Source organism: Puntigrus tetrazona, chromosome 21 (genome assembly GCF_018831695.1).
Source record: "Puntigrus tetrazona isolate hp1 chromosome 21, ASM1883169v1, whole genome shotgun sequence".
NCBI classification, from domain to species: domain Eukaryota; kingdom Metazoa; phylum Chordata; class Actinopteri; order Cypriniformes; family Cyprinidae; genus Puntigrus; species Puntigrus tetrazona.
Window position 1 is genome coordinate 675,339 of NC_056719.1, and position 24,784 is coordinate 700,122.

Here is a 24,784-nt window from a genome sequence, read left to right on the forward strand (position 1 = left end):
AAAAAAAAAAACATGGCACAAAAACTAATCTCAGCCAAGATTCATCAGCAGCATCATGCAAACAGCTCCATGGAAACGCGTCCTTTTCGGAGGCAGATCATTTATCTGGGCTTCCAAGCTCTTGAGGTCGACGTCGTCTGATATGTTTAGAGTTGCTTATTCATGAGAGATGATTCTCAGCCTCATGAGACGTGAGATTAGTCATCGGGAAGGATTGCTGGCGAGAGCGTCTTCATTTATTGCTCATCAGATGGTCGGGGATGGAGACTACAAACAAGAAACAGCTGCTGCTCTGTCGGCCACTAGGGGGCAAAACTTTCAGTAAGTCTCCTCAGTTCATCAGCAGCATCCACTGAAATAGTTCTAGCAACATAGAAATAACCTCATTAGCCATAGTAGCCATTAGCCTGATTCTTTATGTGACAACAGTCCCCTGGCCTTGTGGGACATCTGGGTCCCTTAACGGCTTGCATAGCAGTCAGAGGTCAAGGAATTGGTGCAAACAGTCCCTCATTTGTCTAGTTTAACCTTAGAGGGCAATCGGCGTGAGAGCTTTAAATTGCGTCATTGTCATAACAGGACACATATTTTAGTTTATCATTTTATAATTATAATATTTCTACATTTACTATTTCACAGGGAAAAAATATCATTACATTTGTGCTGCCAATGCACCGATGATTTTAAAGAATTAAACATGTGGAAGTTAAATGTCAACTTTGCCGACCATTTGGCATATGAGTGTTTTCTAATTATTTTATATTAATAATTATTTTTGCCATTTTGTTATGTAATTAATTAAGACGCGTGTTCTTTTAACATATCGGCACACATTTATGACCCCAGCTGTGTCTTTAAGTGGTTAAAATAAAATTTGTTTCATTATGCATCAAACAAAACAAAATATTTAAAGGAAATAAATAAATTATTGGTGTACATTTTAATATTTCTTTGCAATATCTGATATCAATATTATTTAAATATGACTTTAGCTGTTTCCTTCAATAGTTAAATACATAGGCCTAATAATAACTAATTAATGAAAAAATGTATACGGTATCCTTTTTTTTTTCTTTTTTTTTTTACATACACTATTATAATATTTAACATTTTTTCCATGACAATTTCAGCTTTAATTACAATTATTAAATCATTTATAATTTTGTGCAATATCTGATTGACAATTATTTTTACACAATTTCCTTAAGCACACATATTATCATACATTTACATATGACTTCAGCTGTGTCTTTGAATAGCTAAATATATAATAACAACAAATAAATGAATTAATTCGGTGTCAATTTTTTTTTCGTAACCTATTCTAATATAATATTTGACGCTATTTATCCTCACGTAAGGATTTCGCCACACGAACATCTTTAATATTACCTGTGGCGGTTAATAAATAAAATATAACTTGCTTTCCAGAACCTATGGAAGTTGATCAAGTGCGGGAGTAGGAGGGGCCGGTGGGAATCTGCGCGTGGGGCTTCGCAGGAGGTAACCAATCAATACTCTCTCAATTCCTCAAAGTAACTCTGTACTTCAAGACGCTAGCTTTAAACGGACAAATATCATTTTTTTTAGCATCTCAGAGTGTCTGAAATGAGCTACACGGGCAGAGGAACTCCTCTCGGACTTGCCGTGGCGGTAATGCTGTTCTCATCGGCGACGCCGTGGACTTTCCGAGAGGAGAAGGAGGATGTGGACAGGTAAAGTGTCCGTGCAGCGCGCGCGCGCGCTCAACTCGCCGTTTACGCCAACCCGGAGGATTGAAAGTTTGTTTCTTTGAACGTGAGTCAGATCTGTTTACGTAAAACGAAACAGCTGACGACTCCTTTGTCTTGCAGAGAAGTGTGTTCAGAGAACAAAATCGCAACGACGAAATACCCGTGCGTAAAATCCACAGGAGAGGTGACTACGTGCTACAGGTAAGAAGAGACTGTTTACTTTTCTATCTTAACATTCTGTAGGTTCTTGTGTATGCTTATATATATCGTCTTTTGTAATGTATGTAATAAAACATAATCGGTTTGCATTTATTAAACTGGACGTCACCACTTCCCATATGGGACAAATAAAGAGTCCTGATTATCTGTCTGTCACGATTGTTTATTTTACATTTTTATGCAATGAAATCTGTTTTGCCTGAAGTTTTTCTGAAAATCTTGTTTGTGGGTAGGCTGCCAAGAAATTATGTGTAGTTGTTTTATGATTAAGTTTGAAATGGTACCACTGGCTCTGAAGTCAGCCAGTTTTTAATGTACCATGGTATTCTACATCACTAACAATACACAGACTCCAGCTGTGCTTTATGCATTTCTTATGTGGCAGTGGAGAAAACGTATTAAGATTAATATTTAGAAAATGAGACCCATATTTTTTTCTTTTTAAACTGAAAATGACTCCGTTCACTCAGTTACTGTTCTCTCGCATACGCACAAATACAGGCATATATGTGTGTGTATGTGTGTGTAGAGAGAGAGATTAAAGAGAGACTTTTAAATATGCCAGATTATCACTTGCTTAAGTGTTTCCTCGAGAGTGACCTGTAGTGTTTTTGTTCCCAAAGTGGCCAGGGTTTCCTTTCATTGGGTTAGCTGTGTTGGTGTCTTGTGTGGGGCACGTAAAATAATCCTGTTTTCATTCCTGTGACCGTTTAGAATTAGTGAAAGAAAGCAAGGAGATATTATTCTTTGAAGGTTAGGGATTATGATGCTGGAACTTTAAGCTGGCTCCGGATGCAAAGCAGACCCAGACTCCTCGGCTTAACGGTGGTAACTTGACTTGCTCTCGAAACCAACTGGCTTTGCTATGTTCCACCTTAAAAGTTTTTATGGATGTGCTTGCCATCCATGTTAACAAGGATACGGGTTGGTGAGCTGCAAAAGTCAGAAAGCACCAAAAACTTGGTCCACAGCATCTTCAGCATTTCTTGTCCATAGAATTAATTATTATGAATGACCGCTTATTCATAATAGAAATTGTGTATTTAAATATTTTATTCTTTCTCTTGCGTCACTTCATAGTTGTCATCCATTTCTGTTCTATGGTGGTGCATTTCATTCCACCTGCATGCTGGAAGTAGCAAGTCAAAGCACAAACTACTACAGGCTTTTTATTTCAGCAGGCGTTGATGTGCAATGCTTTGAAACGCTTGCCAAAATTGCCGTTAAGCTTGTCCTTGTAAATTCTTGGCGTGTGTGGTACACCAACACTGGTGACCTGTGCAGTCCCTGAGTCTCTAAAGCGTGCTTGAAGAGCATTTGCACGCTGGATCTCGTGTGAGCTGGCTTGCTATTAACATTTGCTCATATGCAGATGACTAAAATGACTCAATCGCAGTTTTGATATGAGCTCATTGTAAATTAACAGGTGCAGTTAAGCCACCACACCTCTTTTCTTTGTGGCTTGGCGGCTCTTAAACTCATGATGTGAGGAAATATTTGTTCAGTCAATGCTTCTGATCTGATCTGATCTTCTGCGCATCTGTTCTTGTGTTAGAAACATGCCTGCAAGCCAGGGTTTGTCTCTTGAATAGGTCATAATGTTAAACAGAGGAGACGATTCGTGCATCGCAGTGTGACTTTTTCTTTGGTTGTGATCCATCCTGGAGTTGGACAGTTGCAAAAACTGCATAAGAATGTTGCACTGAAACGTTTTGTCCATCACTGAGTGTTTGTCTTATTAGCTTTGTCTCTGAATATATGCATGTGTATTTTGGTGCTATTGTACCAATATGCATGTGGCTAATGGATAACATTTGTTTCTGAATAAAGGCTGTCAGTCGATTGCATTTTAAATTAAATTACTTTTTTTTTCTCCATCAAATTAACTGCATGTTTTACGAAACATAATTTACATTTTTATCATTACATTTTTAATTGTAACATTTATTTGTATAATTATTCACAGAAAATTATTTTAAACCATTTATATAAGTGGTCACGCAAAATGAATAAATTGACAGCTCTGATCTGAGTTTGATATTGCTGAAATGTGGGCCAAATATTAATTCAATTATAATAAAGTTTAAGTAGGAGAAAATCATTTAACAAAGGAAAGCAGTGTATTCTGAAAGTCTGGTGTGCAGTTGTTGACAGTGTGCCACAGAATTTATAGGTCTTAGCTTTAAATGAACTGCAGCATACAAAGTGAGTTAATACTGTAGTCGTGGTTTAACAGACATATTTTTTTCTCAGGACTGGGATCAGGGACAGCATTGTGAAGCCAGACCGAAATGAATCAGAACATACTGAAGGTGTTTCTGGAGAACTTGGTTCTTGGTTGTTCTTCCAAGTATTTCTGGTGGTTTCAGGCCTGTTTCTACACTCTTGAAGAATTCCAGGCCAAAAGGCAAAGGGAACCAAACAGACAAAGGCCATATCATATAAAGCCCTTGTTTGTTCCTCTCACTAACTCCTCTAGGGCTGAAAACCAGCCATGAACTTAAACATAAAGTTCATCGGACCACAAGCACTTGTTCGTCGCCAGAAGAAAGCTTTTTAATTATCTGCTGAACCTTTATACAAACTGGGAAGCCTCTAGAGGCCAGTCGCATGTCTTTCTCGACCCTCTAGTTCATCTTTAATGTCCACTGTGTCAAGGGAGTTTATTTCCAGAAGTGTCCATTAAAAGAAACAAGATCATATTGGGTTTTTCAACCCAGACATAAAAAGCTCTCTTGAGCAAATGCAGATGTGTCTGGCATATGCATGGTAAGCTAAAACCTGTAGCATGGCTTCACAAGGGTAATGGTTACCTACCACTGAACAGCTTCAAGACGCATTATTGACGAACTATGAGATTTAAGACTAAAATCTGAAGAACAGACATTTTCCAAAATATCTTTAATTCCATTGTTTGGACAAACAGGTAGCCCCATCCCATATGGTCCCAGCTACAGGAACCCATTATTAACATTTTTAAGGAATTGAAATCGAAGAATCTGTCAATTTCCTGTTTCTTTTGTATTTCTAATGGACTTATTGTTTGTCCCCTTGAATACACAAGAGAATATTTGACTTATTTTGGTTGTGTTCATCAGTTTTGTGAGTTCACAGACAAGCTGCTATCTATGGAAACTTGTTTCTACCGCAGAAAAAAACTTATTTGTAACATTTATTCTTGCGGTTCTGAGTTCATAACTTGCAATTCTGACTTCTCAGAATTTGAGGATATAATCTTAGAATTGTGAAATGAACTCAAAAGTTCATTCAGAATTATTAGATGAAAAAGTCACAGTTTTTCGCGATATAAGATCATAATTCTCAGAAACTGTGAAATATAAACTTTTATTATATTACTTTTATTCATGGTTTCATTCAACAAGTTTCTATAATGATCAGAGCACTGTGGTGAAGAGAAAATTATAGCACAGATAAAAAAAAAATAATCGCTAATTATCTTAATTAAACTTACATCATTTGTTAGGAAAAAATGTGTGTTCTTATAAGGTTGTTTGGGATTGTTTTTGTGTTTGGATTTTTGAAGTTCATCACTTTTAATTGATTTAGACTTTGCCAGTGTTCATATTTCATCAGGAACAGTTTATCTAAACTATTTTTTATGAGCATGAACCCTGACTTCCACATTAACACTTGTGAAATATGGAACAAATCTCACTTAATGGCAACACATGCGCACCCAGAAGAACTGCAAAAATATTCAAGCGTGATTTATTTCCAACAAACATTTTATGAAAGGTTTGTACTTCCCTTTAATATTCAATAGACACAAGGAAGTAATTGATGCGAATCACTCTCAGAGAATCTGCCCTTTGGGAGTCCAGTGCATTTAATTTCATGACTTAGGCAGAAATATTACGCAATTTTACAATGATTAATGCTCTTCTTGGTTAAGTTAACCAGATGGTTCATATCAGTGAAAGTCTTCATCAATCAGCTCAAAGTGCTCATCAGGGCGAACACGCTGTCAAACAAACCGTTTTGACCACCAGCTCGTGAAATTCCCGGGGAATCGGATATTGGCGTTGTTGACCCATGAAACGAAAAGGGTGATTTAACAGGAAATCCTTTGCATTGTTCTCTGTTGTGCCTTTACGATGACCATGGGGATTAATGGCAGCAGATCAAACAGTGGTCAATGTGCAAGTCTTTTGTCTGTGGTATTGTTTCTTTGAATGTCATACGAATTCCTTCTTGTTTGCTCATACAAAGCTCTGGTTATAGTCTCTGTTATGGGTTGTTTTTATAGCCACAACGATTTCACGCAGGGGTTACGATTCCATCTGAATGTGTATCTTTTTAAAGCACAAGTTGAGTCATGAGTCCTGTAGATGCTTAAATCAAATGGACCACTGACCACCAAGTCAACACCACTCAAGCTGATTTATAAGCTTTTCAACTGGCCGGTATTTATGACAGGGATGACCCTGATTGTCCTCTCCAAAAACCAAAAAGTTAATGAATGTCCACATTTTCAGGCAGCTCAGGAACGCTCTAGATCGAGTGACTGATTCTAGTTGGGATGCAGCCAGAGTTTATTTGGGATCAGTTGAGCCAAGCTAGTCAAAGCATGGAGAAAACTGAATGCATTACCCAACAACCTCTGGAATTTACACAAGTCCCTGATGGATTCTGTGATAATTCTGACGAAAATAGTGGTTGTGCAGAATGGCGTTTGTTTTCTAGCACTCTCCTTTAATCATTTTCTCCCTTTGCTTTCCACATCTTGTCACGACGCTGTTTCTTTCAACGCAGGTCTGGTTGGTGATGCCGTGTTGCTGTGTGTACACAGCTGTAAGCTATGAATTCAGATGTGTTCGTGAACTTTCTTCGAAATATCAGTCTTGAAGAAATTATCCAAGGTGAAAATTGTAATGCCCCATTGACATCTAAACAAATTACATCAACTTCAGACAGATTTGCTCATGCAATTTTATGAATATAATGAAACCATTATGATATTGATCTGTAAAGTAGATTATTGGCTGTGATTATTTTAAAAATCGTCAGTGAATGGCTCCTATAAAGCGCTATGAATAAGTCTGAAAGTAGCTAGGAGGGAAAATTAATGGCTAAATAAACAACTAGACAATACTAAAGTATAGAAATGATGCAACTGTGTTTTTACTGCTTCTAAAAACCTTTGAAACTGTTTTAAAATCTTGTTTCAGACATACACAGTACCTCATAAATGAATAAAGCAATACGTTGTTAATACCTTGTGAAGTGACGTTATGGGGTCACATTCAAATGATAGCCATCCTTCTCACTGTCTAATGTTCAGAAAGGTTAATTACCTGACCACAGCTTTACGTAGTTTTGCTATTAATCGCCAATTTTATTGCACTAATTAGAAGCAATGGTGGTCTGTTTTGTCTCACTAGTCAAAACGATACAGACTCATGGTTAGGCCGGTAATGGTTTGCTCATGCAATTAGAAGGTCAAAGGGCAACAACCTGAATAATTGGGGCCTGATGTGGTAAATCCAGTAAACCATGTTGCCATTTAACCAGTTCCCATTACCTCATTTCTTCGTTTGTAAAAACTTCATGTTTAACTTAGCAAGAGTTCAAGAGTTGCAAATTTAATAAATTACAATGTTGTGATTGGGACTATTTTGAATTGGTTGTTTTAATTATGCCCACCAGCATTATTAATGTAATCACAAAAAACAGTAAAACTGTAATATTGTTAATTTTCTTTTTATTAGTGTTAGAATCATTAGTATATTTTAAAAAGCAATTTATTCCTGTGTTGACAAATTTAAATGAGCTTTATATTTTAGTGGTAACAGTGATACGTCTTATTTTCCAAACAGAATTTTAAAATTTAAATTTAAAATAAATAGAATTATTTTATAACATTATACATTTATTTATGTTTGCTTTTGATCAGTTTTATTGTATCCTTACTGAATAAATACAATTCTTTCTAAAAAAAAAAAACTAAACTTAGCACTTGTTAATTATTAACTACGACTTTTCCCTCAATAAATTCTTAATTTGCTGCTTATATTTAGAGCGGTAGTTGTTAAGTTTAGATTTTGGATAGAATTAGATATCAATAATAAGGTCATGTAGAATAAGGCATTAATATGTGCTTAATTAGCACTAATAAATGGCTAATATTCTAGTATTGAAATCCCATGACTAGTCAACTACTTCTCCCTTTATAGCAGTAACCCAATATTAATGCAGTTTTGACTGTGGATTAAATATTTAGGTGTTTATACAGGGTATGTTACAAAGGTATGTTACATATCCCAAATAAATCTCTGTCTCAGGTGTCTTGTATGGCACACATACAGTAACATCATCAGTTAATTTCAGTGCTTTGTGAACGGAAAGTTGCAATTGAAAGCCACGTGATCCAGAACTACTTGTCTGGTACCTTTGGCTCTGTTTCCAAGGTCAAGTTCACATAAAATGCTCTTGTTATAGGATGGGTTTGCATGTGTAACTGGTGAATCTCAACCCTCAGAGACATTGCCAGTTGGCACGGCCTTCCCTGCTTGAGTTCTGCCAGTCCTTGAGGATAAATAAGTCAATGCCTCAGCTCATTGAGAAACCTCACAGCTAAAGCGAATATAAAATGAGTCTCTCTCCATCCTGGCATCAGAGAGACCTGGGAAACTTAATGTTTAAGGCCCATTTTTTTCCAGTAGTTGACTGAAAAAAGAAGACCTCTTTTCGGCACAATCTGAGAGCGCAGTTGAGCAACAGGGAGTCTGCAGTGCTGTTTGGGATATCTTGGCAGGCGTGCGGGGGAGAGGACGTGTTGTTTTTGTTGTGTTGCATTCCTCAGTGATGTATGAATTGCCTTGGATCTCTGGTCTTGCTCTCATTCACGTTTGCTGATCGCGCATCATTATATCCTGTTATCCATTCTAAAGCTATCACATCTCTGTTTCTCATCAGCATTTAAAGTAGGGACGGTGGTGTCACGTCCCTAGCACTGTGCTATCTCTGGTTTGCACGCATTATAATGTGTGTCAATCCGCTGGAATTCTGTAACTTGTTTGCTGAGTTATTGTAGCATTTGTCACCAGCGGCGTACAGCGGCCGTGTTTTCTACCACACACAGCTGTGCGCTCTACCGCCCTTTCGCTTTTCTGCGGTTCACTGTCCATTCCAGTGAAATCACAAATCAAAACGCAAACAAATGTTCCCACTGCTGATATACATCTACTGTGGCACAGCTGCAGTTTTGGCTTATTAAAATCAAAAATTATTTTAGGCCGGGTTGGGACCGTGAACGTCTTGTATTTTAAGCACAAAACATTTCCACGTCCTCCATCCAATTAGATTTCTTATCCGTGCGTTTATCAACTGAGCTACAGAATCAGATACTGTACCAAAATGGTAGAAAATAGCAATTCAGTGTGCTATTGCGATTGCTACTTTGATGATTTTTCTACATTTTAAATTTTGTCTTTATTGTATGCACACTAGTTTTGACTTGAAAATGAGCAGAAACTGTTCTCAAGATGTGATGCGCAGATAAATACAGCACACTTATAACAGTAAAATATGATTTTTTTTTCATATAACTCCTTTGACACAACTGGCACTACCACTTCACAAGGGAAGTCACAAGGGAAACAATAAATCATCATTCTTACAAGCGCAGAAGTTTTAGGTGAAATTCTGATGGTTTCCATCTTGGCAAGCGTTTCGATCCACCTGTAAGCAATTGCATGGGTGTAGATTGATATCTGCCATTAATGTAGTTTCTTACTAGTCTCATGTCAGTTTTTTTTAAAAAACAATGCAGAGCAGATGCCGTTAACTAAAACATTTTGTCACCAGAGCAACCTGACTTTTATGTCAGAGGTAAATGACGGCCAATCACAAGATTGTTAATACGAATCAAGTGTTTTTTTTGTATGATAAAATCATTGCATAAGCTGAAGATTGTGAAACCGTACGTTTTGTGCATGAACTCGTTTTCCTTGCACTTTCAAGGCTGTAAAGATTCGCAGCGCCTTTTATCAGAGCTGTAAATAAAAGTGAAATTTTCCTTGTTGTTTCTTTTGGATGGTCTTCAGTAAGTTCTCTCCAATGTTTGGAGTAACCGAAGAATTATATAGTCTATAGTCTTTTTCTCCCCAGAGCCACTTTTATTAAGCCACGTTAACAAAGCATGTTAATACAGTTAAGAAGGATAGGAAGACATAATTTGCTTTTTATCTAGAAATATCTAATGCATTTATTGACTAATTTTTAAATTAAAAACTATATGTCTGCATAACACATTCTTTGCTGTGTTATTCAGCTCATTTCAGATGATGTCAAGCAGCAGTTATTTGAGGCATAGAGGCATTGATTGATGTTCTCTGAATTTAATTACTTATGTTTTCCACCCAGAAAGAACCCGAGGCAAAGCCAGTGTGAGCAGTTATTTGATTTGAGAGTTAGGATGAATATAGCATTTGACAGGTAGCTCTAAACAAACCCAAATTAATAGGTTTAATATTCAATGTATATAGCAGTCTTAAATCTCAAACAGCGGATAGCGCTGGCTTTCTTCCTAGGCTCACGATATGTAATGAAGTACACTGGTATAGGAGTATCACAGCGGGATATCTTGTGATATGCCAGAGCACTGGCAAACACGCACTATAAATGTCATATATATCTGTTAAGTGTCATATATCTTCATGAGCATGCTCGGTAAGAATTCTTCTGGTTCTCAGAGGCAGCCATAAACCAAAGCTGTAGGCAGTCTTTATTTTATTTGCAGCATTATACCATTGCGTGACTTTTTACAATAAACCAGTACAATATGAAATCATTTGATTCAGTTCATTTCACATCTTTGTGTTTGCAGATTCCTCAGTGCGTACTAAAGGGAAATTTTTCCTATTTATAGGTACTGTGTTTTATGCCATGCTTGAAAGGTTGCGGTATTTATAGATGTATTCATGCAGAAATCTAAGTGAGATGTGCAGCACTTTCCCATTCCTTTTCCTCATGTCTTTTTGGTTTCACCAGGCCAAACGAACTCGTATTTTACTGTTATAGAATGCATTAAAATTTTGTGCTTTTGTTTATTAGTACAAACACACTTTATGGACGAGTTCCTTTTTGTCTTGAAAGCTCTCTGTGGATTGTCTTTCCTTCCTGATTTTCTTTGTGATTGAGTGCCAGGCTCTCTCCTCTTTGTGGTATGATGTGCCGGGCAATGCACAAGGCCAATGAAGTGAATTACAGTAAAAGGTCAGGTTACACTTTATATTAGGTGGCCGTAACTACTATCTACTTACATCAAAAAATAAGTTCATATTGCATTTCAAAACACTTTCTTTGCTACTGAGGTGGGATACGGGTAAGGTTAAGGACTGGTTTGGTGGTCCGGGGAGGTTTAAAGGTGGGTTAAGGTGTAAGGGATGGGAATTTTTTTACTCCTATTTTAGTTAAGGCCACCTAATATAAAGTGGGATCAAAGGTCATTCTCTTAGACTGTTAGATTGTAAATAATTTGTGAAGTGCTACATACATACATCATTCCAAGTGACTTTTGTGTCCTTCAATGATACATAATGTATAGACTTTTAAAAGTAGTTTTTGTAAATGCAAGTATATATAAAATAAGTATAAAAATAAAGCATTCATATTCATGCTATATATATATATATATATATATATATATATATATATATATATATATATATATATATATATATATTAATTTATTTATTTGATGAAATTAACTTCAACGAGTAAGATTATCACAAGTGATTTTATATTTTACTTTTATAAGAAGATATTAATTATGGTCTACCCTGTGGTTTTGTACTTTGTAGAAATATCATCATGTCAATCATGTTACTTGACTGAAGCCAGGCACACATTTTAATATTATCCTGAATGAGGCCTTATATTGCTTTTACTTCTATTTTATTTTCTGTTGATAATGATGAGAGTTATCCTGAATATGGTCAATATGTTTATTTTATGTTTATATAAAATATGTTTGTTTACATGTTTATTTTATACATTTTTATTTTTATAAATGTATGTGACAAACTATAGCATTGCCAAACCTTTTTTTTTTTTTTTTTTTTTTTTTTTTTTTACTTTTTTCTGTTTATATAAATCCAGTCTAAGAACGTCTCCTTTTTTTCATAGCCTTGAGTCTTATGTTTCCATAACACGCTCATTGTTCTCATTACATTCATTACATTGAATGTAGCTGCCAGGGTTGATGCATTTCTTTGCCAGAGTTGTTTTATCAAAATGATAGTAATGACCTTCATGATCCTCCATAAGCGATCCAGTTCCCATTGGTTTCCTCTTCTGAGATCAGGTTTCAGCACTACAAAAACTACCAACACAGAAGAGCTTGAAGAAAAACAGACCTTCAATCAAGTGGGATTAAACTTGTTTAGGCTTGGATAATTATCTCTCTTTGCATCTTTGTTTGGGGCTGTGAAAATATTTTTTCCCAACAAGATGATTACCTATAATTTATATTAATAATGTTTTATATGCTTTTTTAATGGCAGACATGGAAGACGATTAGATGGGTGCAATTAAAGATGAAGTAACCTGGCACATAAACAATACAACTGGGCGTATTATTTTATTTTAATCCACGCTTACAGTAATACTAGCTGTCCAGACCTGTATGTCGGGCACTGAGACCTCTTGTAATCCATGTGTTTTAGCGATCAGGTCAAATAGAATGTGACTCAGCATGTTGGTAGATAAAAAATGTTGTCATACTTGCCAGAAAAACAGGGAGTTTGATCCACGTCTCTTTCTTTGCTGTGGATTAGCCTCAAGGTTTTGGCTTGGCGGAGGTCCACTCATCCTGTCTACGTGTTTACCGCAAACCTCCAAGCTTCTGTTAATCACGGGCGAAGTCTTAGATGATTTGTTTCTTGCTCATTATTCGCTCTTATGAATGGCATGTGTTTCTATAAACTGGTCTCATTTGCACGATGCTGTGATAGGTTTGTTTGTTCAAGTTCGGCTCACTTGTAAAAGCGTGACTGAAACATCCTGTTTTACCAAATATTTGTGTACTGCTTGGAAAAGCTATACTTCTAATTTAGCAATAATAGTGATTTCAATTCTCGGCAGCACATTCATTGAGTATGTTGCACGGAGCACTGTTTGTTAATTGACCGTTTACCTGAAAATCACTTTGTCTGTTTGTAAACAGATCTTTAGCATATAACTGATGTTCTTTTATTTTTTTAAGTTTTATGGAAAGGAAATGAGTGGAAGAAAAAATTGGATGGGGCAATGTGATCATAGGATTTTGTGTATGAACTAAACCTTTTATGTATGCACAACTTTTAACTTTTTACTGACTTCATGGGATTATTGCATTGACTTTATTATATTTAATTAGTGATATAAATGTAATTGGATTGAATGCAAATAACCTCAAGATTTAACTCCACTATTTAAATAGTAAAATTTAACTATACAAATATGTAGTCTATTTATGATAACTGTGAAGTTTTTTTCTATTATTTATTTTATTTTTTAAAGAGAGAGAGAGAGAGAGAGAGAGAGAGAGAGAAGTATTTTTTGTAATATTGTGAAATATTACTACAATTTAAATATATCACTCTAACATTCAACAGCATTTACTTTAGTCTTTAGTATCATTGTATTATGATATTGTTATGATTATATTATGATAATGTTAATGTATTTTGTCTTGGCTTAACAGATCATCTACTGCGACAGATGCATTTCTGCTGCTGAACATATAACATTTATGAAATAACTTCTGTATATAATATACATGAAATCACCCCGTAAGAGATCTATACAGGTGGAGCTGGGGAAGGAGGAGGGTGCACCACAACTAAGTACTAGCCAAGTATAATCAGATATTGAAAGTTGAGCAGCAAGAATATTAACTGCTGATGTGAAAAGAAACCAATCGGCTGCATCATGTGAGTAACTGACAGAACTTTACACTACATTGTTTTGTTTTTTGGAAAATCATGGTCTTTTTGGGGGTTTTTATGAATGTAAAAGCAAGAGTGTTTATTTAATATAACTTTAAAAAATCCCTATTTTACCTTGTCAGGACAATCCCGTAACAGATCCCTACGTGAGGATGAGTCTAGTCATCACTGAAAATAGCCCGGTGCTCTAACTGTTTCAGTCCCTGCAGTACTGACAAACTCTTGGCTCTTTCTAACTGCATGAAAAATAGCGCTGTCACTCTGTCTTTGCCGCACACTTATCCTTTTTAAGCGTAATTTTGACAATATTCATTTGCCCCTGCCATGGTTTCAGGGGGGTTTTGTGTTGAATAGGTGCCAGTAGTTTGAATGCAGACTACTGAGGATTTGGCTTCCTAAAGAGAAACAGATGTTAGCTTTGACCAGAATTAAAGCAGGATGGTCGAGACACAGGTTGATGATGTATAGGGCTTTGTACTGTGTCAACGTGTGTGTGTGTGTATGTGTGTGTGCACCTTTATCCTGTTAAGTGTGTTCTAATGGAACTACTACCGTGGGCCTAATGATTATTTAAGAGGAATATAAGAGTGGGACTACATTTTGCGTTAACATGACCCCTGTGTGTATACCCTGAGTCGGGTGTAAAAATGTGGTTCCCAGATTTGTATCCGAGGCAACACATTTTAGACTTGAGCTGTAAAAATTATTTGAATTATGATGCTAGATAAATTCTTAAAATTATGGGGAAATAAGAATACAATTAAAAAATAATGTGTGTTCTTATGAATTATTATTATTATTATTATTATTATTATTATTATTATTATTATTATTGAAAAAATCCCTGAAATTGATAGGAAGTTTTACAAATAATCACAAAGAAACTGCTAATAATACACTAAATTAAGCATGAATTTTAAAGTAAATAAAATAGCATTTTCTTCCAATAAATGTTTTACTTACAACTTCAAAAAAACATTTCAGTGGCAGCATTAGTTTTAGTTATTTTGCAGCTTTTAAAACTGAAAATTGCTGAAAACGTAGCAAATGTTTTTTGAGTCATTCTGAATGACTGAATCTGATGCTTGAGAGATTTTCATACATCATACAGGATGTGTAGACTTTTTCCCACCAATGCTATAAATTCCCAGCGTGGCTAAATTGCGCTTATTTTAATTCTTTATTTTTATGGAAAGACATTACATGTGTTAAACTGCATGACTGATGTATAGTGGATAATGAAGTCAAGCATGAATTGTCAAGAAACTGTTTATGTGGGTTTGCATAGGAAATTGTACGTGGTTCCACAAAACCACAGTCTGGGTTTTTTTTCCTCCTTTAGGTGGTTAACCATTTGCCTGTTTTGGGACTTTCAACGCATATTTAACTGCAAAGCATTTCGTTTCTGTTTTGCTGTCTTGCTTTATACACATTTTGTGGTCATTTAAACTCTTAATTTATTCTCCTATTAGGAGAAGAGACGATAATTTATCAGACCTCTAGGATTTTAACTAGAAAACAAGGAAATGTTCTAGCACTACAGTACCAGTCATTTTCTATTGCTAACAGCTGGATTTTGAAGCATTTGGATGCCAGTCCTCTTTTTTTAAGCATATTTTGACATCGTACCACCATTATAATATATGCTTCTGAATTTTAATATTGTTGTCAGTCAGATGGACTTTCCAGGTCATACATAAGTCACTCAGACACACTGTTTTCAGTTCGGGACATGCAAATTGTACCCACTCAGTTTTCTTGCTAAATCGCAGGGAAAAACTTGGTCATCTGATACCCCATAAGCCTTTGACTCTCCAACAAATTGGATGTGAAAGAAAAAACCCTCTTTGTCTGAGAATACTTTAACTGCGGCTATCGTTAAAATCGCCTTGTTGACATGTATAATATATTTTCCGCTTAACTGAATCATTTGTTTCCAAGCAACAACTCTTTGTCCTGATTTGGTGTTTTTGTAAACCCCTTTTCAGAGGTCAGTGCCTCCAGGATAAATTTTTCAGAAACGATGGACGTGTTCATTCATTCATCCCATCATTCTTTCGCGTCCTTCGGCAGTAAACGTGTAAACGAGAAGCGGCTCAAATGGTCAGTCCATGCACTTGACATTTTCCTGGAAAAAACTCCCGTTACTGTGCAAATAGTCAGTCTTTTGAGGGTTCCAGTAGTCGAAGCCCTTTCTTCATCGTTGATCTGGCCCAAGGCCAGCGGTGTAGTATGGTTCGAGTTAAGAGAGTAAAATGCGAAGAAAGGACGTCCGTAAACGTGGATTCTGTATAACAACTTATACAGAAGGGCATGTTCTCTGTAATTTCCGGGGTTGTCAAGGTGAAAGACATCACACCGGTTAAATTCAGTGCCAGTCCTTTTTAACACGCTTCTGAAGATACCTTGACTTCCTCCGCCTGCTGTATATTGAAGCCAGACGTCGCAGATTTCTTAGTTGTTCAAGGGCTGGTGTTTGTGTATCTGAGACGACGCACATCTTTTCTTTGTTTGGTTTAATTAACCTTATCGCTTACAGGCTCAAAAGAGATATTTAGATGGTCCGGATAAAGAGACTGGTTGCTGAGTGTGGAGAGGGAGAGAGATGGAGATGAGGATAGAGATTGTTCCACATGTGATTACTGGCCAAAAGGAGACAGAACTGCATCTAACCACAACCACATGGGCTTTGGGGGGTCTTTTCTGTAACCCTTCGACTGTTGTCAGGAAAACAAAGAAGTCTGCGATTTCTAATGTCAGTGAGCATGTGCAACAACACAAACCGAGAGGTTCACATGTGCATCTCAGGTCGGGAATTTAGAATGTGATGGAAAAACAAGACCTCACACGATAATGACATAAATATTCTGCAAACAGGTCGCCTCGTGTAATTTAGGTTCAAAGTGATTATCAGACCAGTTTTAGTTTTGCTTTTCATTTATGTTTTATGTTATTATGTTGGCCAGTGTGTCAGACTATCTGCACATTCACACTCTGAAAAGTGGCGACTGATTTAATATTTTCCAAACCACTGACAATGTTTCTACTGGGAATGCGTAACTAAGCGTGAAGTTATTAAATTAAGCAAACCATTCATGCAGGTTTTGATATACATTATTTGTTTAGGACAAGACCAGGCTTGACAGGAAATTTTGGAGAAACCGTCACACACAAACTACCATTGTTTCAAACTACCAAGGCTGCTTTTATTTGGTAAAAAATTCAAAACAGTGATATTGTGAAATAATATTCCCATTCAACACAACTGTAAAATATATTTTAAAATGTAATATATTCCTGTAGGGCAAAGCAGAATTTTCAACATCATTTTTCAATGTTGTGAGCGGGTTTTTTAGCTTGGGTTTGAGTGTTTCTGGGGTGTTCAGGGGACTTTGGGAGGTTGTCTAGTCTTGCGCCTTTTGTAATATCTTTCAGGAGAAATTTGTGCATCTCTCCTCACTACATACATCATAGTCCATGTGACATCAGTGGCTTAACTTCAGTTTTGTGACGCTACAAGCATACTTTTTTATATGCAAAGAAAACTAAATTTGGAGATTACTTAAGAATGTATTTGACTCAACCAGCATTATGTTCAGAGGGAAAGCGCACACATGAACGTAATAAACATTGTTTACGCTCTACAATGCCGGAAGAAGGAATGGTTGAAGAATGTTATTTTTGTTTTCATAACTTTGCAAAACTGTTGAAAAGCCTCTGATGTCATAATTTGACTAATTTACTGACGTATTTACCACATTTCTGGAAATTACATATCTTTATTTGTGTTGAACAAAGCCCTTGCAGGTTTGGAACAACGTGAGGGTGAGTAATTAATGACAGAATTTATTTCTGCATTAACTAACCCTTTAAAACATTTGATTGAACAACGTTAATTCTGTAATTCAAATGCAAAATGCAAGTCATTACTTTGAAGCCACTTCAGATTGTAAACTCCCCTGTTGTATTGCAGATGCTTTTGAGACAGCATAACCATTAACTCCCTCAAGTGCACTTTTTTCTTTACACAACAGCTTTTTCTTTGGCTTGTGCGTGACCACTGTAAACCGCACCATGGAGACTAACTAAACTTTGGCTGGTTAACACTGAGATGGCTAGACAGTTCAGGAGCTTAAAGATTTGATCCAGAATTATTCTCTTAAAGAAACGCTGCCCGGTCAGAGCGAGTCACAGACGCTGACCCGTGCACAGCACGTCTTTTGAGTAATATCCTTTTTCAAGACAAATTGCCTTGTCCTCTGTACCTAGTGCAATTATATAATAAACGCCAAAGTCAATTCAGGCTATTATGTTTATAGTATTTTAGAGTCCCAAGGCAGCTGTAGTGTATAAAATTGGGAAGTGAATCAAAGAAGTGAACGTAACAGGAAAAACATTTTACTCCAGTCAAAAAAAAAAAAAAAAACAAGATGAATTATACCTTTTATGAAAAAGTGCAGTACCTTCTGCAATTCGTGATAAAAGGCACTTTTCTCAGGTCTGCAAAGCATCCTGTGCTTTGACAGAGATATTTTTAGCAGGGGTAGGAAGTTCCTCCAAATATGACGTTTGGAAGAAGAAATGCGAAAAAAGAATGGCATAAAATATTGAGAACAAAAAGATATCCAAGCACTTTTCAGAGGTAACTGTTCTTTGTAATTTATGCCTTCCTGTAACTGTATTCCCAGGAGGCAAAGTGTTTTGGAGACATAACACTAGTATTTTCCGACAGCCGTTCTCCTCTCTTGAACTTTCTGGCGAGGCCTTTCGTTCTCACTGCTTGCTTGAGTAACCAGCGCACCACGACAGACATTTGGTTCACCCCTGCACCGATGAACGGTTTATACATAAGTGCCTGTTTTGACAGATAACTTGCCACAGTGTTGCCGTAGATTACATAAAGTGAGTTACATAAAGTGACCACATCACCCAAATGTCAGTTTTTATTATAACACATGGGGCCTGAGATTGTTTGCGGACCCCAGGTGTTGATATTTGAAGGACTCTGAGAACTGCGGAGAACCGTGATGGATGTCAGACTGCTGTTATTGAAAATTTTGGTGATTCCTAAATATTGCAACATCATATGCACAGGGGTTTAATACAGCCTTCAAGAAAACGGCTGCAGTGTGAGGTATCATGTTTTAAATAAAACTTTGAATGATTGTTGGAATAGTAGCGCTTGATCACTGTTTCATATTTTGCATAGACCGTATGTTGCACAACTTCCAGATAATTCCCCATGCTGATCCCATGTGTTTGCTTCCAGTTCTTGGCTGGCCTATGGCGAGAGAATACGAAGCAGTTTCTGATCACATATCGTAACGTAAACACTAGATAGACAAAACCAACAAGGCATTTTTTTTAACAGTGGAGTAGACAGATCCACTCAACGCATGCTTCCTCAGAATGACATTAGGCTGTCCGTAAGTGATTTCTGATCTAAAGTTGGCCAGCGCCAGATCTAGATTCCTCTCTCGAGCTGTTTATTGCAAACAGGAGTGACGTGAAAACAATAGAGGGAGAGCAAGGGCAGAGCAACAGAGAAGGAAGATTTCCCAAAGCAACAACTCAACACAGAGATTACATTTCTCGAATATCTCCGGTTTCCTGAAACTTTTCCAGCTTGCCAGTCTTGCTCAGGAATTTTCTTGGACTTGTTTCTTAAAAGCGTTGATTTCCATCGTAGATGTGACCGATATACCGGGTGAAGCTGTGAACCCATACAAATTTGTGAACTGGTATATAAATGTATTTACTTCACGGCGTGCAAATCAGCACTGGATTGTTAGGAAATCGAATCATTGTAAAAATACCGTGAAGGAGAAAATGGAAAAATGAGAGGTCTGAAATCAGATATTATATCATCATGTTATGTTATGATATGATAGCTGTTCAAATTATGTGATATTATTATTTTATAATTTCAAGCAGAATTTCTATATATACATATGTGTGTGTGTTCATATATATATATATATATATATATATATATATATATATATATATATATATATATATATATATATATATATATATATATATATATATATATATATATATATGCATGTTAACTTTTTTAAAAGTTTTATTTAATTGTAGGACATTTCATTTCAATAATACAGCTTTATCAGCAGTATCTAGGTTGAAGTAATTGTCAAGAACACATTAAATTAGACTGAAATGTGGACTTTAATTGCCAAACGCCCCTGCCATATATTACTTTACATATGAATGACTTTAATCAGCATACTAAAGGAAAAAATTCTGTATCACATGATGCCCATGACAGCGTAAGCTTTCCAGATGAACTAAATGCCCATTACAGCTTGAATTGATATCAGTTTCTCATCACCTTAGCATGTCTGAAATGCTGACAGGCAGATCTTTGCATTGGCAGGCCGGTTCTGTCAGGCCCCATTCCAAGCAGCTACACCTAAACAAGCACCAGCACTTCTGTGATTTAATGTGAACGTTAAAGCGCAGGGAAAAGAAAAATTCAGTCCAGTGGGTTACCGGAGGCACACCGACTCATAAAAGACCTGTGGGTGGTGTTACAGTGCGCACAGAGAGAAGACAAGAAAAACGAGGAGCCACATCTGGGGCCAGTGTGGCGGAATGCAGAGTTTTTGTCTGTGTGGGTTTCAGGCTCTTGATCTGTGCCACATTATCAAGATTCTTCTAAGCGTTAAAGCAGGGAAGGTGAAGTGGCCCACTGCGTCAGAGCACCATCAAAACAATTAGACCCCCCTGAACACACATACACAAACTTGGCACAAAAGCACCAAGATCAAATCAGTTTTAGGGGCCCAACTCAAGCGAAGGGCGTTTACAGACATGCAATATAGGATACAATGAGATCTAGGCTCTAATAAGACCCTTACATGTGTAACACTGAAACTTCAAACAACCACACACATACATAAAGTCTGCGTTGAGTTATACACTCATTATATATCACCAAACGTTAATGGAGGTCTGTGTAATTTACAGTTTCCAGCTGTAGAGGTTTGTGCTCAGGGGAGAGAGATGCCCGCCACGACCGCCCTCCTTACGCAGCTGCTAATGGCTTAGGCTCCTGGCCAATTATGTGGATGTTAATTATGAGGGAAATTGAGATTTTTTTTTTTGTTGTTGTGCGTTTGTTAGCCTGTGATTTCCAGCTGTGATCGTTGATGACTTTCTGTGCTGTGCTTGGCTAGATAGTCTGGAAAATGTATCTGTGAATATTAAATATGGTGTATCACATAAGTTCAAATGCTATGCTAATCCTAAAGTCATTATGGGTTTGAAATGCTCCCAATTGATTTATTTATTTTTACATTCTCTTTCCTGGACTTATTGTTTATGATTCATTAGTCCCTTTGACATTACCTTCCTCATCGGGCTGGAATACAGTAAATCTGAACAAATCTTTTAAGCACTAGACATCATACACTACTTTGAAAATGGTTACAGAGAATTATTATCGCACACTAAACGGCAGTGGATCACACACTACCAGGCTCTGGTTCTCTGCCCATTATATAACACAATTTTCTGTTAAATATGTCCAAAACCTGATGAATGGCTATGACTTTTGACATCCTGTGCAAATTTCTTCAAAACTGTAAATTACGACAAAAATCAGTACAAATTCATTCAGCCATTTCTATCAATCAATCGGTAATTCTTTAATTAGCTTTTTATTGTTCTGTCATGCTTTGTATTGTACATTATGTATTCTATCTATAATTCGTTCTAATCTATCTCGTTCTGTCTTTCTATTGTTTGTGTCTTTATTGTTCGCTCATATGTTCTGTTGTTCTGTCTATCATTCCCTGCGTCATTCTTTTGCTCCATCTTTATTCTATCAATCTGTCTGTTGTTCATTCTATATATTTTTTGTATTTTTATATATCTGTAATCATTCTTTTTATTTTTTTATCTGTCATTCATTCTAAAGTTCCAGCTGTCGTTTGATCTGTTCTTAATTCTGTTCTGTAGTTATCATTTGTTCTGACTGTGATTCTATCTATCTATTTTTTTATTATTCTATGTATCTACTGTTCATTTTGTCATTCTATCTGTATCATTCTTTCTAGCATTTGATTGCTCTATCATTCATTCTATCATTTATTCTATCGTTCAATTAATCCATACGTTTTCATTCATTCTATTTATTTTTATGGGTTACTTGGAAATGTTTCATCACAAAATTTAAAAAAGCTTGCTTTTGCTGCTTTATGTTGTTGATTATCACAGAACACTAAAGAATATAATTTTATTTTAGAACAATAGGATCTGTTATGAGTTCTCTTATGACATCATAGGACTTTCATAATCACTTTTTTGTATTTTGAAGCTTATTTTTAGAGTCTTACAATTCAAGAAAAATTTGATTTGATTTGAATTGAACTGACATTGCTCATAGGCTCTATGCATTCCATGGTAAATTTGTCAGTGTAGCCAGAATGTAATGTTATTTCCTCCATGTACACTGTCTGTGAGTGTGTTTACTCCAGGTCTCCGCTCAGTTTGTTTTTAAGGTAATTAGAGATCTCTCAAAACCCGGCGAGTGGGGTTGAGGTCACGCTAATCCAGACCTGATTTTCTCCTGGTAACCGAATCCCCATCAGCGTGGGAAATTAAATAAACACAGCATTAGGAAAGCACAGGTGCTACCGTACCCACTAATAACGCTTGACAAGTCAAGTAGAAGCTCTGTTTAAAAGTGAATGTGACTCAGTGTTAATGCACCTGTTTTTGTTTGGACATGGTACTGGAGTCTCACCGCTCATTCACAGATTCATGTGCATAGAGTTCCCCTAATTTCAATTTTATTTAGCAGAGGCTGACGAAAAACAACACATTATATCTAAACAAAACTCTCCCAGCTCATGCTTTACTGACTTGTTTAAATCTCTTTTAACCAAACCTTTCTATTTAATCTGCAATACACCTGCTCTGTGAGAACTGAATCGCTGTCAAAAGTCGAAATCAGGTGCTTAAGTGAATGGAAAGGGCTCAATGTGAATTACCAATAAGTGATATTGGATAATTATGATGAGATATGTCTTTCAGTCACTTATTACATTGTACTGAACCATGAGTCATTGCATGCAGATTCAATTGCTTTCTCTTTTTCTCTCTTACATAATGAGGATTTGGTTAAAAGTCTGGTTGTTTCTGAGTGACTCGACCTGAACTAATCCATTTCATCCCGTTTTAAACCTCCCGAGGTTGGGTTCACATCTGGATCCTCCCCTCCTGAGACGTGCGCACCATCAGAGCAATCGGGCCACACTACAATGCCTCACATCCTCATCTGCTCTTCAGTGTGATCTTATCATTGCAATCTGGCCCCAAGAGGATGTTAAATAGTAAATGATGTAAAGGCTTGCAGTTGCATGGTATTCTGGAATAATAATCTACTGCACGAAAACATCTGTCTGACAGAAGGTCCCCAAAATGTTAAAATCAAAGTTAGTTGCGTATAGAAACACTGCTTCAATCCCAGTTCATCAAGTTCAGTACAGAAATGAATTATTTAAAGGGTTACTTAATCACTTACCCCCATGTCGTTCCAAATCCGTGAAAGAAAATCAAAATAACGACGTGGCGGAGATTGGAGCGGCATCAAAGATAAGTGATTAATGACAAAATTTTCATTCTTGGTTGAGTAACCTTTTAATTTTTTGGTGGAGTTTATTGTGTTTCATTTTGTTGAATTGTTTACTAACAGGAACCTTTTAAGACATTATATCAAGAAAAAAAGAGTTTATATAGAATTTATTTCATATGTAGGAGCTTAATGTTGCAAAAGCCTTTCTTAGAAGTATGTGTCTAACTGCATTCATGGTAACTCTCAGAGGTCCTGTCATGACAAATGGTCATCAGAGAAACTGATTTTGTACATTTTGGCCTTCATCAGAATGTCAGGCTTTAAAAACAGACGCTCCGCTATGGGGAGTGATTCAAAGGTTTTAAATTAATATGCGTCATGTTTTTTAAACGCCAGTGCCATTGTCCTTAACATTAGAAAATTCGTCTTCCTTTTTTCTACTGATTTTGTCATTTCCTTTTGATGTGCTGCTTTTTATTTAGAAAGAATCAGGCTTGAACACTTACCATCACGGACTTGTGATTAGTTTTGCGTTTTCAAGCTTCTCAGATTAAACCAGTGCTGCGTCATGCACATAATATAAATCGGAGTAAGTAGCCGTATATCTATATAAGACCTCAGCACAGAACATCTGGGGTAGCTCAAGGCAAAATATTATAGCCCTTGTGAAGTTTCGTATATTTACATAGTTTTGGATTGTGTGATGTATACAGTATAGTTTGATTCCGTGTTTGAACATTTCTGGCTCTGTTTAGGTCATTACGGGATTTGGTCCAGCTGGATTTCATGTTTTACTATCCATTAAGCCTGTATAATTTTTCATATTAATGATGCACACACTAATAAATACTTTCGTGCAGGACGGATTTAGTTCCTAAAATTCCTATTTGCAGACTTCATGCTGTGTCACCTCCATGTATAACTAAATTACCCTTTATTTTGAGATTATATTAAGGCGTTCTGTTTACAATATAAAACGGATAAGCCTAATAATTGTATAATTTGTATTATCCAATGCTCATGATAGTTTGGGTTTTATGTGTCTTTATTGAATATGAATTTTTCAAAAATTAAATAAAAAACCCTCAAACTATGAATATTTGCGAAGGCACCAGATGGAGGGAAACCTGAGCATAAACAGCTCTGAGAGTCAATAAACAAAGCTTTAAAAATATTTTTGGAAAGCTTACCCTGGCAGACACAGGTCCAGGGTCAGTTCTGGCTGTTCTCTCTGTGCGTTCTTCTCTCAGAGTGTTGCATGTTTGTTAAGATAGGGA

At 36.4% G+C, this 24,784-nt stretch overlaps 1 protein-coding gene across 1 annotated transcript in view; it reads left to right on the top strand.

Annotated features, from left to right (window-relative positions):
- Window positions 1-1,527: 1,527 nt before the first annotated feature.
- ccbe1 (collagen and calcium binding EGF domains 1) overlaps window positions 1,528-24,784 on the top strand; it is a 46,194-nt gene continuing 22,937 nt past the window's right edge. Inside the window, exons 1-2 of the mRNA XM_043222066.1 lie at window positions 1,528-1,715; window positions 1,854-1,934. Coding sequence (XP_043078001.1) covers window positions 1,609-1,715; window positions 1,854-1,934 — 188 coding nt within the window. The 5' untranslated portion in view covers window positions 1,528-1,608. The remainder of the gene's footprint in view (window positions 1,716-1,853; window positions 1,935-24,784) is intronic.